The sequence below is a fragment of the Mya arenaria genome, chromosome 11 (genome assembly GCF_026914265.1).
Source record: "Mya arenaria isolate MELC-2E11 chromosome 11, ASM2691426v1".
NCBI lineage: Eukaryota > Metazoa > Mollusca > Bivalvia > Myida > Myidae > Mya > Mya arenaria.
This window is the reverse complement of record NC_069132.1, coordinates 17,677,949-17,696,719: the sequence shown is the minus strand read 5'-3', so window position 1 is coordinate 17,696,719 and position 18,771 is coordinate 17,677,949. Positions and strand designations below refer to the sequence as shown.

At 36.5% G+C, this 18,771-nt stretch overlaps 1 protein-coding gene across 2 annotated transcripts in view; it reads left to right on the top strand.

Moving 5' to 3' along the window:
* Positions 1 to 18,771, top strand: part of LOC128208917 (small conductance calcium-activated potassium channel protein-like) — a 73,445-nt gene that overhangs the window by 41,840 nt on the left and 12,834 nt on the right. For both annotated transcript variants that reach the window (XM_052912631.1, XM_052912630.1), the window contains exons 4-6: positions 4,960 to 5,098; positions 6,989 to 7,099; positions 8,297 to 8,424. In XM_052912631.1, coding sequence (XP_052768591.1) covers positions 4,960 to 5,098; positions 6,989 to 7,099; positions 8,297 to 8,424 — 378 coding nt within the window. The remainder of the gene's footprint in view (positions 1 to 4,959; positions 5,099 to 6,988; positions 7,100 to 8,296; positions 8,425 to 18,771) is intronic.

The window sequence follows — 18,771 nt, the reverse complement described above, 5'->3', positions numbered from 1 at the left end:
TAGCCAACTTGTTTTTATCTTGTTTTCTCTGAAGCTAGCGCGCCTCTTCAATACGCCTTCAATATTATCATGCTTTGTGTAACCTGCTGTATGATCTAATACTTCACTCTCTGTTATAAGAATTCACCAGAGGTAAGATTCTAAACCTTTCTTATTACGTTTCTTTTTACTACATGTATGTACTTGAATACCCTTGCGTTACACATTTACCTTTCGTAAACAAACGCGTGTATCTTCTTTTAAATCTTCTTTCATGTTGTGTTTTACACTTCACACTTTGAGCGCTTTTTATGTCGCCTCCGTATCCGCATTCTTCACTCCAAAGTTGTGGTCCTATAACTGTCAAAATTCTCTTGTCCGCCGTAAAACATTAAGAATCTTCTTTTACAAAATCTGGTGCCAGTGCTAATTTGCATAATAGCTCGAACAAGTTTCAAAGACAGCCAATTCACTCAAGTGTTTATGGTCTTTGCATTATCTTCTCTGATCAATAAAAGAATGAAACTACAGGGACAAGCCCAGTAGTCAAGGACAAGCCCAGTAGTCAAGGACAAGCCCAGTAGTCAAGGACAAGCCCAGTAGTCAAGGACAAGTCCAGTAGTCAAGGACAAGCCCAGTAGTCAAGGACAAGTCCAGTAGTCAAGGACAAGCCCAGTAGTCAAGGACAAGCCCAGTAGTCAAGACTTCAAAAATATATCCTGTTAAGAGGCACAAGGCAAGGCCGAAGCTAATTAGAGACGCAATTATATAAACACCTTATACACAAAAGTACATACCATACACATACCCCATACGTGTTACAATAGCTTTAAATATCACAGCTGTTCTCCTGCTTTGGTGTCATATGACCTGTACAAAATTTAGTGACATTTAACCTACAAAAACGATTTTACTACAGATGTATCAAAGGGTCACTCCTTCCAACGATCCAGCATGAAATAACTATACATTACTGCAGCTTCAAAATGACTGAAACTCTCGAAATGCTTAAACATCTGAAACTTAAACAACTTTAATTTGATATACTTGAAGCGAATGTACTCCCGTTCAGGAGTACAGTCCTTTCTAACTGTACATAGGGTTGATCAGTAAACCTTCAGAACAAATTTCTTCAACTAGACGCATGTTCAGGTAAAAAATCCGATGTGAGGGAAATTTGCATGTATGCTCCATCTTTTTGTTTTAGTACTTTTCTTGTTGTTGTTTGTCCTAAAAATATTTCGATCAAATTTAATTTATTTCACGTTCAGATATTCATTCGTTTCGAGATTTCCAGACTATGTTAAACTGCAGTAAACCATAGTTATTTGTATGATAGAAAGTAGGCATAAGGCATATGATACCAAAGCAAGAGTTCATTCTCATCAAATAGTGAAACACGCGTTCACGGGAAAACGCGTTACTATTGGCTAAAACTAGCATGTATGGCCTTATATGGTATGGCCTTGTATGGCATTGTATGGTATGTCCTTGTATGGTACGGCCTTGCATGGCCTTGTATGGCCTTGCATGACATTGTATGGCCTTGTATGGTACGGCCTTGCATGGCCTTGTATGGCCTTGCATGACATTGTATGACCTTGTATGGCCTTGCATGGCCTTGTATGGCCTTGTTTGGCCTTGTATGGTATGGCCTTGTATGGTATGGCCTTGTATGGTATGACCTTGTATGGTATGGCCTTGTATGACCTTGTATGGTATGGCCTTGTATGGTATGACTTTGTATGGCCTTGCATGGCCTTGTATGGCCTTGTATGGTATGGTCTTGTATGGTATGGCCTTGTATGGTATGGCCTTGTATGACCTTGTATGGTATGGCCTTGGATGGTATGGCCTTGTATTGTATGGCCTTGTATGGTATGGCCTTGTATGGTATGGCCTTGTATGGTATGGCCTTGTATGGTATGGCCTTGTGTGGTATGGCCTTGTATGGTACGGCCTTGTATGGTACGGCCTTGCATGGCCTTGTATGGCCTTGCATGACCTTGTATGGCCTTGCATGGCCTTATATGGTATGGCCTTGAATGGTATGACCTTGTAAGGCCTTGCATGGCATTGTATGGCCTTGTTTGGCCTTGTATGGCCTTGTATGGTATGGCCTTGTATGGTATGGCCTTGTATGGTATGGCCTTGTATAGTATGACCTTGTAAGGCCTTGCATGGCCTTGTATGGCCTTGTATGGTATGGCCTTGTATGGTATGGCCTTGTATGGCCTTGTATGGTATGGCCTTGTATGGTCTTGTATGGTATGGCCTTGTATGGTATGGCCTTGTATGGTATGGCCTTGTATGGCCTTGTATGGTATGGCCTTGTATGGTATGGCCTTGTATGGCCATAGCCTCACACTTGTCCCAACTTTTATTAATATTTAAGCCTTATCAAAGCCAGCTTGAACTTGAAAACACTGGAGAATAGAGTAGTAAAAGATCACCTATCAACTGATAAAGTAATTTCAAGTTCTCAACTATCAGGTACAAAATCATTTTCCATTTGTTTTATTACAGCATTTCCGATCCATATACCAGCTCGAAAATGATGTGTAATATACTACAATTAACCTGTCAGATTGATTATTACGAAATATGGCCCTTGCATTTTTAAATTGTTTTGTTATATTTCACGTTTTTGCAAATAAAAGCTGCTAGTCCTACCACTTAACAGCATCATATTATATTCGTTCAATTCTAGTTTAACTTTTTTTATTTATAATATTTCCATATCCATGTTAATCATTTGTGTATTATGTTGTGCTTTTCACTTATCGTTCTGTAATCAAAACGTCAGATTTTGTTTTATACTAAATATTGAAAGTATTTATAAATATCTAAGCAGGTATATCTAAATTCTTGATGTTGAAAGAAACTGCGGTATAGTGGCGAACTTATGTGACCGTGTTGCTGCCCCTTTCCGTGGAAATGTCATCTGGCAACAATTACCGAGCCGCTGTTCAATGGCTGCAGCGTCTTCCTGCCATATAATTGACAAGGAATCAATGGATGGGCCATTTCTAAAATGAAATACAACACCCTAAGTGGGTTAGAACAGCTATGAATGACATCGATTCTATTAATATGCTAATGAATTTGTCCACTGAAGAGCCCAAAAACATTTCTTTTCCAAGAAAAAAAAACAGATCTGTATCAAGATACATCAATTTGCTCTCTGTTGTTAAGGTGGGCATGAATTATTCTAACTCTTATCCTGCATCTCAAAACAAATAACGTTAACGCACGTATTGGTTCTCTGACAAATGTTCACCCTCTTCGTTCTACATCTCTAATATTAGCATATCTTTCTTTCGCACAACTGTCTCCATGCATTTTTATATATCCGACAAATTGGTTGTCGAGGTACATTATCAACCACGCAAACTTCCATTTGTTTCAATTTATTTTCTTATTTTCGCACTCCTGTAGTCAAACAATTATATATTGCTCGAGTCATTTATCTTTTTCAATTACCATCCCTTCCCTTAACTTTTATTGTAGATGTTGTCTCCTTTCTATGACTGAACTTACTGAGGTGAATCTTGAATTTGCGTGTTTTATTATTAAAACAGATGTGAAATTTCCATTCTAAATAGATACACGTTAGTTGCCATAGGTACAACGATAAAAACGTGTTAACTCATTTGCAGAAAGGCATTTCACTTATGTTTTCCTCTCTACTTATTTATTTTAGAATAAAACCTATTTGAAAATTCTTTGACACGCTCCATCTTATTTACTTAAGAATGACGTATAAATGGATAACCGTGCGTTTGAATTGATGGTTAAGTGTTTTAGTCTGTCCGTGCGTGTATACCAGCCCATGTTGCCAACATGTGTCACTATGAACGCATTACCTCAAGGCGTTCAACTTATAATGTCGGTTCATGTTTGATCAGAACATATACAAAATGTTGAACTTTTGCTGATGATTGATATTCTAAATATGTCTGTTAACAATGAAAAGGCAACAAAGACGTCTAATTATGGGATAGTTTGCTTTTGTGAATAGGGAGCGTATTGCCACAACAAACGGTGTAACTCTATTACTCAACGATTCATATCTAATATTAGTAGGGCAATGCTGTACTTAACATTGATTGTTCTTTATATGTCATACTACAATCATGAACACAAAATGTCAGTACATTGTGTCGCTTTGTCGCTATGAAAAACATTGTCTAGGAAAAACATAGATATAGTAATGCAATGGCAGCTTGTTTTATCTTAGTTTTCAAAAACGTCCGCAAGCAAAAAAAAAGTTTTAATTGTGGGATAATACAAATTACGACCATAAAGGTTAAAAGGTGTTGAACACTACCGGGTCTGAATTGGATTGAAAATGTAAATATCTCAGAGAGTATAGCATTCTCCAACAACCCTTGACCAGAAGTGGATTGCCAAATCTTACATAGATATTCTTCTGTCTTGACAAAAGTACTGAACATGTGATAAGTAAAAGTGAGCTGACATGAAAATTAAAATTAAGAATGGGCGGAGTGACCGAAGCGGGTGGTGTATAGGATGAGTGGCAGTAGGCGGACGTCTTAACACTCGCGAAAGTTGAAATTCTTAATGATTTAGCCTAATACTTAATGATTGCCAATCTGCAATTTTATTGGGTGAACAGGTTGTTTTCTTAGTTTTATAAATGGTTTTAAACATAGTAATATGAAAACTGTAACATCCTTTCTGTAAAACCGCATCAGCAGTTAGGCCATTTTCTTGCATTTTAGTGTACTTTTAACTGCTTTTTATGTAATTTGCAATATTTTTTCACTACTTTGAAACATCCTATATGTCCCGAAATCATCTTACTATGCATGCCTAGTTTTAAATATGTTCATATACATTTTCGCTGTAGTGTATCTTATGTAACACGTGCGGGGACGGCAGTGCATTATCTTGTTTGAACTTGTATCGGCATGTATGTACGTTATCTACATCAACCACCATGTCTTGTCTTCCTAGCAACCTGGACCCTGACCAGCACGCCAACATCCTCAACTCCATGTGGATGATCGCCATCACGTTCCTCTCCATTGGTTACGGCGACATTGTGCCCAACACGTATTGTGGACGAATCGTCGCCATATCAACTGGCGTCATGGTGAGCGCGCTCTTTATTAGAAATGTTCGTTAAAGTCGTTTTAATCCTTGCACTTAGATGCTAGCAAACACATCTAAAGTCTACTCGTATTTCTTTAAAGAGTTCGAAATAATTCAATTATTTTGGAACCCCACTAAACAATAAAGGTTATTATGATATGTCTCCTAATGACTCTGTCTAAGCTGCTGTACATTCATTTCAAGGATGGATGGCTTAACTGCCTCTGCAATTTCATATAATTTGTCAATGTCTAAAGCTATATTCTCAAACGGGCCTTTTCCTTTAAGTTTCAGTAAAAACAGTTTAGTCAGGAGATTATTCAATAAGTAAACGTCTCCCTCGTAACGGTTCGAATTGGATATAGGTATAAACATTACATCTATCAAACCTTCAAGGCAATAACAGTTCGTCTCTCATATTTCCGTTGGGTTTGTTGCCTGGGAAAACAAAAATATGAACATTAAAAAGAAAATGGAAATTGCGTCTGAAGCCTTATAATGTATAAATTAATTAAAATGTTCTAATCAGTTGTCTCGTTTCCGAAGACCACCTTTACTGTTAGTGAAAAAAGCGTAGACCGACTGCCCGTTCGGGATAAACTGCTTCGTCCCAGGGAGGGCAGTTTGGGATATAGTTTTCTTAGTTTCATAGTTATTTCAATGCATAAGAGCAATAGGCCTATGAGCATACATCAATGATACTACATTATATATAAAAATCAAGCAGGCAATCGCTGGTCCCATATATTCATTCATTCATTCATTCATTCATTCATTCATTCATTCATTCATTCATTCATTCATTCATTCATTCATTCATTCATTCATTCATTCATTCATTCATTCATTCATTCATTCATTCATTTATTTATTTATTGTTTAGTAATTGTAAGTAATTGTGTTGGTACTTGCAATAAGTTCTACAAACTTTGGTACATTCGGTGTATTCCAAAAATATTTACGTATACATTGGTTTCTTAAATCACTATATAATGAACATTCTAACACGGAACGAAAGTCGTCTTCAAGTACATGCCAAATTTGACATTTTTTTCATAAACAAGTACAGAGTGAGGATTGTGCTATATACCGGCATCAATTTCTAATCATTGTGGAGAAAATCTTAGCCTCGTTAATGCTACTCCAAAATTGGCAATACTAACATCATACAAGTATGTTTGTAATTTAAAAGCTGCAAAAGTATATATATTATAGCTCTGCATGACATATTTTATTATGCAACCCTATTATGTACATCTTTGAGTCTCTGTTCCATTTCACCGTGCTAAATATATCAACATCTTTAACACTTTGAACGAACAGGCGACATTAAATCCTAATGGCTGTAATATATCTCTAACTCTTATCCCTAAACAGGTGTTTTATAAACCGTTCTTACATATTTGATAACAGCGCATTATAGTATATAAAATATATAGTATAGAATTTTCAACCAATACGTATCAAATATTTAACCATTCAACGACGTCTCGCTTTTACACTCTGAAATGCCATATGACGTTGATATTCTGTGTTTTACGTACTATAGCACGTGTTTGATCGTATTCAGTTATCGTAAATGGCTGAAAAATGTCAAACTCGGTATTGCCCTTTTTGGGGTTCTAAAAGTGATTTCGAACTTTTAATACCAACCATTGTAAATAAAACAAAAAGTATTTTTTAACCGAAAGACAAAATATCTTTAAAACCATCAGGAAAAAATAGTTATTACCACAAGTTATCTGGGAGGTTTACTGAAATCCAATCATTTCCAAATTTTCATAAATTAAAATGTTCATGAAGAAGAATTTAATTATCAAGGAGCAAAACACAAGAACCTTGTTCTACGCTACATACAACACATACAATAATAAAATTACACATGTTTCAGGGCGCTGGTTGTACGGCGCTCGTGGTGGCCGTCCTCGCCCGGAAGTTGGAATTGAGCAAGGCCGAGAAACACGTGCACAACTTTATGCAGGACACCCAGCTCACAAAAAAGGTAAACCTACAATAAAATAGAAAATATGATGAAACTCTTGCAACCAGGCTATTAACATATATCCAGGAAATGTCAGAAATCTTTACAGTTATATCTACGCTGCAAGTAGTAATTTTAATCGAGCATTTAAACTTAATAACTTGACTCTTGAGAATCTTAATTTTTTATACAGTAATACACTATACTGAGAATCAATTTAAAACTTAATAATCAAATTGAAATACACGTTAAAACAACACAATGATTTCTCAATATTATTTAAAATTTTAAGAACTACTTTTTCTGATGTTTACATCTGAGGTTGTTTTCAATCGGAAATGACCGAGGTGTTCCGAATGGTGCAATCCTTGGCGAAAATTTCTAATTGACGGAATTTTGTATAACGATGCAACGCTGAAATATTGACCAAGGATTGCATCATAAGAATACAAAGATATGGGCTATGACTCATAGGTTTGTCCCTGTGGTTTTCAATGTATAATTAGAGATAAAACAAATGACCGAGAATCCCGGTAAAGTCCCTTAAAATTGCGTGTAAATTCATTTTATCGTTAGCAGGCTATGTCACGGAAATCTCCTCAAGGGGTTAGTGTTTTACAACAGGATGACATTTAAATATTTTATTAGAAAGGCAAAGTCCGTGGCATGTTTATCGAGTCATTGAAGTAAACTGCCGACACACAATTTATATTTGATGAAGATGAATTAAACCTAGCTGGTGTTGCAAACGCTCGTTTTGAAAATAATAGAACTGAAGTAAAAAAAAAAGTTAAGCTCAAGGAAACTCTTTTCCAATGACCGGAAAAGTGAATGATAGATTTTAGCGGGATTGTTGCAGACCATAATCTAATATAACAAACGGGAAAGCGAATCAATCGTGACGCGGTAAAGTAACAGACCCATTAGTGAGTGTTAGTCCTCCTACACGCCAGCAAGTATGTCGCCAAGCCCTGGCATCAGATGGATTTAATAGGAACATCCCTTTCATGATATACTTTTCTTGTTTACAATACAAGTATGAGTTGGCCATATTTTTAAGTTAAGAAGGAAATGGGCGTGTTATGCCTTTACAACCAAAGACTCATTCAGCTATATTATGCTAATAACAAATCTAGGACATGTATACTGTTTTCCCCAAAACAAGAATGTTTACACACCTTAAAATGCTAACTGTTAAAGGTTTGATGCATTTTCCAGATGAAGAACGCTGCAGCGAATGTGCTGCGAGAGACGTGGCTTATCTACAAGTACACCAAGCTGGTGAAGAAGGTGAACGCGGGCAAGGTCCGCTCACACCAGCGCAAGTTCCTCCAGTCCATACACTGGTAACTAACATACGCGCACCAGAAATAAAACGTTTTTACACTTAATTTGAACAATTATTTTGACTAAGCAGAAACCTTGCCAATCCAGGAAAAAGAATGATAAAGGTGGGTGATAAAGATAGCAATCAACCTTAGGCTTGTCCAAACATTTCAAAGGTTATAAGAACTCTCACCCAAGGTAAAGATCACAATGAGCCATAACGATCAGCCAGCAGGGCCGGTTGTATTGCCATGGGTTACAGTTCATGTAGTTTACACATCATGATCGAGATGTTTTCTCTCTTATTCTATTCCGCTTTGATAATATTTTTATACTTGAAAGTGGACGCGGGATCTGTGTTTACTCGATAAAAACTAATAACGAGAGTATGACCTTTTTCGTCACTCGTGCAAATCAATAAGCTTGTTTGTTGATATTGAGGTTTTAAAACCCATTAGTTGACCCAACATCTTAAAATATATTTTTCTAAATGGAAAAGTAAATCCCTTTGAGGTCGATAATTGATAATTGTGGCCCAATTTAGTTTTTATGTTTAAATAAGCTAACGCGTACAAAGAAAAACATAATTGAAAAGAGACAGCTCAATCGTTGCTCAAGTTCACAGCAAGCAGTAGTATTGATTCCAACTTCATTTGCTAATGACGGAAAATCTGATTTAGGTATTTGACGTAGCAAAATTATTGAGTTAATCATCAGGCAATATATTTTTAATGATTTTAGCCGAGCGTTTATTCCTCATTAATATCTAAGTAAGGATATGTAAATATATAGTTTACTGCGGGAATTAGAGGGCATTTATGGAATCACCAATCTAAAATGAGCGGAATGTTTGCGCTCTTAAGAAAAGTCCACATGAACACAACACGTGTCGTAATGAACCCAGCTGAATGTAAAATCAGAATCCTTATACGATATGCCAAGACGGCAAGACTTTGAATTACTATGAACATTGAAGCAAACATTACATCTTGCGTTCTGACTTTTACATCTTGCTGTGGTGACCCGTTGTGACACATGTGAGAATTCCTTTAAGTCTCGTGATTCCACACCTGGTTGCCGTATTATCTCAATAGTTTCCGTCTATTTCCGTTCAACTTTACGAACTTGCGTCCTCTGGTGTAAAAAACGGAGCTGCTTCTTCGTGGATTGTAACGAATGTCTGGTTACCTCTACTGTTCGGAACTGTTGATCGATTAAATCTATCTTACGCGAATTTAAAGACACACAAGTTTAAAATTTACAGAATTGGATATACTATCAAATAACAAGGATGCAATAAAGCAATACGGATATGTAAGTAAACAAGATGTATAAGTAAGAAAGCAAGAGGTAAAAGACAGAAATCAAGAGGTACTTGACAGAAAGCAAGACGTACCAGTCAGAAAGCAAGGTGTACAAGACAGACAGCAAGATGTACAAGAAAGACAGCAAGAACTACAAGTCAGAAAGCAAGAGGTACAAGACAGAAAGCAAGACGTACCAGTCAGAAAGCAAGGTGTACAAGACAGACAGCAAGATGTACAAGAAAGACAGCAAGAAGTACAAGTCAGAAAGCAAGAGGTACAAGACAGAAAGCAAGAGGTACAAGACAGAAGGCTAGAGGTACAAGACATAAAGCAAGAGGTACAAGTCAGAAAGCAAAAGGTACAAGACAGAAGGCTTGAGGTACAAGTCAGAAAGCAAGAGGTACAAGACAGAAACCAAGAGGTACAAGATAGAAAGCAAGAGGTACAAGTCAGAAAGTAAGAGGTACAAGTCAGAAAGCAAAAGGTGCAAGTCAGAAAGCAAGAGGTACAAGACAGAATGCAAGAGGTACAAGTCAGAATGCAAGAGGTACAAGACAGAAAGCAAGAGGTACAAGACAGAATGCAAGAGGTACAAGTCAGAAAGCAAGAGGTACAAGACAGAAAGCAAAAGGTGCAAGTCAAAAAGCAAGAGGTACAAGACAGATAGCAAGATTTACAAGTCAGAAAGCAAAAGGTGCAAGTCAGAAAGCAAGAGGTACAAGACAGAATGCAAGAGGTACAAGTCATAAAGCAAGAGGTACAAGGCAGAATGCAAGAAGTACTTGTCAGAATGCAAGAGGTATTTGTCAGAATGCAAGAGGTACTTGTCAGAAAGCAAGACGTACTAGTCAGTAAGCAAGATGTACAAGTCAAAAAGAGAGCAAGTTGTACTTTTTGCTTCAATTCTCTTCCATAAAAGACAATGCATACAATTTGGTAAAAACGATGTATTGAGTTCCAGGAGCATATCCTTGATCACTGCTGAGAGTCATGGTTTTCCTCGTCGAGACCATATGTAGTACCAGCTACATATGGAATGAAACCAGTTACTCATGGATACCAAACAATACCAGCTACATATGGAATGAAACCAGTTACTCAATGAGACCAAACAATACCAGTTACATATGGAATGAAACCAGTTACTTATGGATACCAAACAATACCAGTTACATATGCAATGAAACCAGTTACTCAATGAGACCAAACAATACCAGTTACATATGGAATGAAACCAGTTACTCAATGAGACCAAACAATACCAGTTACATATGGAATGAAACCAGTTACTCAATGAGACCAAACAATACCAGTTACATATGGAATGAATCCAGTTACTCAATGAGACCAAACAATACCAGTTACATATGGAATGAAACCAGTTACTCAATGAGACCAAACAATAACAGTTACATATGGAATGAAACCAGTTACTAAATGACACCAAACAATACCAGCTACATATGGAATGAAACCAGTTACTCAATGAGACCAAACAATACCAGTTACATATGGAATGAAACCAGTTACTCATGGATACCAAACAATACCAGCTACATATGGAATGAAACCAGTTACTTATGGATACCAAACAATACCAGTTACATATGGAATGAATCCAGTTACTCATTGAGACCAAACAATACCAGTTACATATGGAATGAAACCAGTTACTCATTGAGACCAAACAATACCAGTTACATATGGAATGAAACCAGTTACTCAATGAGACCAAACAATACCAGCTACATATGGAATGAAACCAGTTACTCATGGATACCAAACAATACCAGTTACATATGGAATGAAACCAGTTACTCAATGAGACCAAACAATACCAGTTACATATGAAATGAAACCAGTTACTCATGGATACCAAACAATACCAGTTACATATGGAATGATACCAGTTACTCATGGATAAAAAACAATACCAGTTACATATGAAAAGAAACCAGTTACTCAATGAGACCAAACAATACCAGCTACATATGTAATGAAACCAGTTACTCAATGAGACCAAACAATGCCAGCTACATATAGAATGAAACCAGTTACTCAATGAGACCAAACAATACCAGCTACATATGGAATGAAACCAGTTACTCAATGAGACCAAACAATACCAGCTACATATGGAATGAAACCAGTTACTCAATGAGACCAAACAATACCAGTTACATATGGAATGAAACCAGTTACTCAATGAGACCAAACAATACCAGCTACATATGGAATGAAACCAGTTACTCAATGAGAACTAACAATACCAGCTACATATAGAATGGAACCAGTTACTCAATGAGACCAAACAATACCAGTTACATATTGAATGAAACCAGTTACTCAATGAGACCAAACAATACCAGTTACATATGGAATGGAACCAGTTACTCAATGAGACCAAACAATACCAGTTACATATGGAATGAAACCAGTTACTCAATGAGACCAAACAATACCAGCTACATATGGAATGAAACCAGTTACTCAATGAGACCCAGCAATACCAGTTACATAATTATGGAATAAAAACCAGTTTCTCAATGAGACCAAACAATACCAGTTACATATGGAATGAAACCAGTTACTCAATGAGACCAAACAATACCAGCTACATATGGAATGAAACCAGTTACTCAATGAGACCAAACAATGCCAGCTACATATAGAATGAAACCAGTTACTCAATGAAACCAAAAAATACCAGTTACATATGGAATGAAACCAGTTACTCAATGAGACCAAACAATACCAGCTACATATAGAATGAAACCAGTTACTCAATGAGACCAAACAATACCAGCTACATATGGAATGGAACCAGTTACTCAATGAGACCAAACAATACCAGTTACATATGGAATGAAACCAGTTACTCAATGAAACCAAACAATACCAGTTACATATGGAATGAAACCAGTTACTCAATGAGACCAAACAATACCAGCTACATATGGAATGAAACCAGTTACTCAATGAGACCAAACAATACCAGTTACATATGGAATGAAACCAGTTACTCAATGAGACCAAACAATACCAGCTACATATGGAATGGAACCAGTTACTCAATGAAACCAAACAATACCAGTTACATATGGAATGAAACCAGTTACTCAATGAGACCAAACAATACCAGCTACATATGGAATGGAACCAGTTACTCAATGAGACCAAACAATACCAGCTACATATGGAATGAAACCAGTTACTCAATGAGACCAAACAATACCAGTTACATATGGAATGAAACCAGTTACTCAATGAGACCAAACAATACCAGCTACATATGGAATGAAACCAGTTACTCATAGATACCAAACAATACCAGTTACATATGGAATGAAACCAGTTACTCAATGAAACCAAACAATACCAGTTACATATGGAATGAAACCAGTTACTCAATGAGACCAAACAATACCAGCTACATATGGAATGGAACCAGTTACTCAATGAAACCAAACAATACCAGTTACATATGGAATGAAACCAGTTACTCAATGAGACCAAACAATACCAGCTACATATAGAATGGAACCAGTTACTCAATGAGACCAAACAATACCAGCTACATATGGAATGAAACCAGTTACTCAATGAGACCAAACAATACCAGTTACATATGGAATGAAACCAGTTACTCAATGAGACCAAACAATACCAGCTACATATAGAATGAAACCAGTTACTCATGGATACCAAACAATACCAGTTACATATGGAATGAAACCAGTTACTCAATGAAACCAAACAATACCAGTTACATATGGAATGAAACCAGTTACTCAATGAGACCAAACAATACCAGCTACATATGGAATGAAACCAGTTACTCAATGAGACCAAACAATACCAGTTACATATGGAATGAAACCAGTTACTCAATGAGACCAAACAATACCAGTTACATATGGAATGAAACCAGTTACTCAATGAGACCAAACAATACCAGCTACATATGGAATGAAACCAGTTACTCAATGAGAACTAACAATACCAGCTACATATAGAATGGAACCAGTTACTCAATGAGACCAAACAATACCAGCTACATATGGAATGGAACCAGTTACTCATGGATACCAAACAATACCAGTTACATATGGAATGGAACCAGTTACTCAATGAGAACTAACAATACCAGCTACATATGGAATGGAACCAGTTACTCAATGAAACCAAACAATACCAGTTACATATAGAATGGAACCAGTTACTCATTGAGACCAAACAATACCAGTTACATATGGAATGAAACCAGTTACTCAATGAGACCAAACAATACCAGCTACATATGGAATGGAACCAGTTACTCAATGAAACCAAACAATACCAGTTACATATGGAATGGAACCAGTTACTCATGGATACCAAACAATACCAGCTACATATGGAATGGAACCAGTTACTCAATGAAACCAAACAATACCAGCTACATATGGAATGAAACCAGTTACTCAATGAGACCAAACAATACCAGTTACATATGGAATAAAACCAGTTACTCAATGAGACCAAACAATACCAGCTACATATGGAATGAAACCAGTTACTCAATGAGACCAAACAATACCAGCTACATATGGAATGAAACCAGTTACTCAATGAGACCCAGCAATACCAGTTACATATGGAATGAAACCAGTTACTCAATGAGACCAAACAATACCAGCTACATATGGAATAAAACCAGTTACTCAATGAGACCAAACAATACCAGCTACATATGGAATGAAACCAGTTACTCAATGAGACCAAACAATACCAGTTACATATGGAATGAAACCAGTTACTCAATGAGACCAAACAATACCAGCTACATATGGAATGAAACCAGTTACTCAATGAGACCAAACAATACCAGTTACATATGGAATGAAACCAGTTACTCAATGAGACCAAACAATACCAGTTACATATGAAATGAAACCAGTTACTCAATGAGACCAAACAATACCAGCTACATATGGAATGAAACCAGTTACTCAATGAGACCCAGCAATACCAGTTACATAATTATGGAATAAAAACCAGTTACTCAATGAGACCAAACAATACCAGTTACATATGGAATTTAACCAGTTACTCAATAAGACCAAACAATACCAGCTACATATAGAATAAAAACGGTTACTCAATGAGACCAAATAATACCAGCTACATATGGAATGAAACCAGTTACTCATGGATATCAAACAATACCAGCTACATATGAATGGAAACCAGTTACTCAATGAGACCAAACAATACCAGCTACATATAGCATAAAACCAGTTACTCAATGGGACCAAACAATACCAGCTGCATATGGAATGAAACCAGTTACTCAATGAGACCAAACAATACCAGCTACATATAGAATGAAACCAGTTACTCAATGAGACCAAACAATACCAGCTACATATGGAATGAAACCAGTTACTCATGGATACCAAACAATACCAGTTACATATGGAATGAAACCAGTTACTCAATGAGACCAAACAATACCAGTTACATATAGAATGAAACCAGTTACTCATGGATACCAAACAATACCAGTTACATATGGAATGAAACCAGTTACTCAATGAGACCAAACAATACCAGTTACATATGAAATGAAACCAGTTACTCATGGATACCAAACAATACCAGTTACATATGGAATGATACCAGTTACTCATGGATAAAAAACAATACCAGTTACATATGAAAAGAAACCAGTTACTCAATGAGACCAAACAATACCAGCTACATATGTAATGAAACCAGTTACTCAATGAGACCAAACAATGCCAGCTACATATAGAATGAAACCAGTTACTCAATGAGACCAAACAATACCAGCTACATATGGAATGAAACCAGTTACTCAATGAGACCAAACAATACCAGCTACATATGGAATGAAACCAGTTACTCAATGAGACCAAACAATACCAGTTACATATGGAATGAAACCAGTTACTCAATGAGACCAAACAATACCAGCTACATATGGAATGAAACCAGTTACTCAATGAGAACTAACAATACCAGCTACATATAGAATGGAACCAGTTACTCAATGAGACCAAACAATACCAGTTACATATTGAATGAAACCAGTTACTCAATGAGACCAAACAATACCAGTTACATATGGAATGGAACCAGTTACTCAATGAGACCAAACAATACCAGTTACATATGGAATGAAACCAGTTACTCAATGAGACCAAACAATACCAGCTACATATGGAATGAAACCAGTTACTCAATGAGACCCAGCAATACCAGTTACATAATTATGGAATAAAAACCAGTTACTCAATGAGACCAAACAATACCAGCTACATATGGAATGAAACCAGTTACTCAATGAGACCAAACAATACCAGCTACATATGGAATGAAACCAGTTACTCAATGAGACCAAACAATGCCAGCTACATATAGAATGAAACCAGTTACTCAATGAAACCAAACAATACCAGCTACATATGGAATGAAACCAGTTACTCAATGAGACCAAACAATACCAGCTACATATGGAATGGAACCAGTTACTCAATGAGACCAAACAATACCAGCTACATATGGAATGGAACCAGTTACTCAATGAGACCAAACAATACCAGCTACATATGGAATGAAACCAGTTACTCAATGAAACCAAACAATACCAGCTACATATGGAATGAAACCAGTTACTCAATGAGACCAAACAATACCAGCTACATATGGAATGAAACCAGTTACTCAATGAGACCAAACAATACCAGTTACATATGGAATGAAACCAGTTACTCAATGAGACCAAACAATACCAGCTACATATGGAATGGAACCAGTTACTCAATGAGACCAAACAATACCAGTTACATATGGAATGAAACCAGTTACTCAATGAGACCAAACAATACCAGCTACATATGGAATGGAACCAGTTACTCAATGAGACCAAACAATACCAGCTACATATGGAATGAAACCAGTTACTCAATGAGACCAAACAATACCAGTTACATATGGAATGAAACCAGTTACTCAATGAGACCAAACAATACCAGCTACATATAGAATGAAACCAGTTACTCATAGATACCAAACAATACCAGTTACATATGGAATGAAACCAGTTACTCAATGAGACCAAACAATACCAGTTACATATGGAATGAAACCAGTTACTCAATGAGACCAAACAATACCAGCTACATATGGAATGGAACCAGTTACTCAATGAAACCAAACAATACCAGTTACATATGGAATGAAACCAGTTACTCAATGAGACCAAACAATACCAGCTACATATAGAATGGAACCAGTTACTCAATGAGACCAAACAATACCAGCTACATATGGAATGAAACCAGTTACTCAATGAGACCAAACAATACCAGTTACATATGGAATGAAACCAGTTACTCAATGAGACCAAACAATACCAGCTACATATAGAATGAAACCAGTTACTCATAGATACCAAACAATACCAGTTACATATGGAATGAAACCAGTTACTCAATGAAACCAAACAATACCAGTTACATATGGAATGAAACCAGTTACTCAATGAGACCAAACAATACCAGCTACATATGGAATGAAACCAGTTACTCAATGAGACCAAACAATACCAGTTACATATGGAATGAAACCAGTTACTCAATGAGACCAAACAATACCAGTTACATATGGAATGAAACCAGTTACTCAATGAGACCAAACAATACCAGCTACATATGGAATGAAACCAGTTACTCAATGAGAACTAACAATACCAGCTACATATAGAATGGAACCAGTTACTCAATGAGACCAAACAATACCAGCTACATATGGAATGGAACCAGTTACTCATGGATACCAAACAATACCAGTTACATATGGAATGGAACCAGTTACTCAATGAGAACTAACAATACCAGCTACATATGGAATGGAACCAGTTACTCAATGAAACCAAACAATACCAGTTACATATGGAATGGAACCAGTTACTCATGGATACCAAACAATACCAGTTACATATGGAATGAAACCAGTTACTCAATGAAACCAAACAATACCAGTTACATATAGAATGAAACCAGTTACTCAATGAGACCAAACAATACCAGTTACATATGGAATGAAACCAGTTACTCAATGAGACCAAACAATACCAGCTACATATGGAATGGAACCAGTTACTCAATGAAACCAAACAATACCAGTTACATATGGAATGGAACCAGTTACTCATGGATACCAAACAATACCAGCTACATATGGAATGGAACCAGTTACTCAATGAAACCAAACAATACCAGCTACATATGGAATGAAACCAGTTACTCAATGAGACCAAACAATACCAGTTACATATGGAATAAAACCAGTTACTCAATGAGACCAAACAATACCAGCTACATATGGAATGAAACCAGTTACTCAATGAGACCAAACAATACCAGCTACATATGGAATGAAACCAGTTACTCAATGAGACCCAGCAATACCAGTTACATATGGAATGAAACCAGTTACTCAATGAGACCAAACAATACCAGCTACATATGGAATAAAACCAGTTACTCAATGAGACCAAACAATACCAGCTACATATGGAATAAAACCAGTTACTCAATGAGACCAAACAATACCAGTTACATATGGAATGAAACCAGTTACTCAATGAGACCAAACAATACCAGCTACATATGGAATGAAACCAGTTACTCAATGAGACCAAACAATACCAGTTACATATGGAATGAAACCAGTTACTCAATGAGACCAAACAATACCAGTTACATATGGAATGAAACCAGTTACTCAATGAGACCAAACAATACCAGCTACATATGGAATGAAACCAGTTACTCAATGAGACCCAGCAATACCAGTTACATAATTATGGAATAAAAACCAGTTACTCAATGAGACCAAACAATACCAGTTACATATGGAATTTAACCAGTTACTCAATAAGACCAAACAATACCAGCTACATATAGAATAAAAACGGTTACTCAATGAGACCAAATAATACCAGCTACATATGGAATGAAACCAGTTACTCATGGATATCAAACAATACCA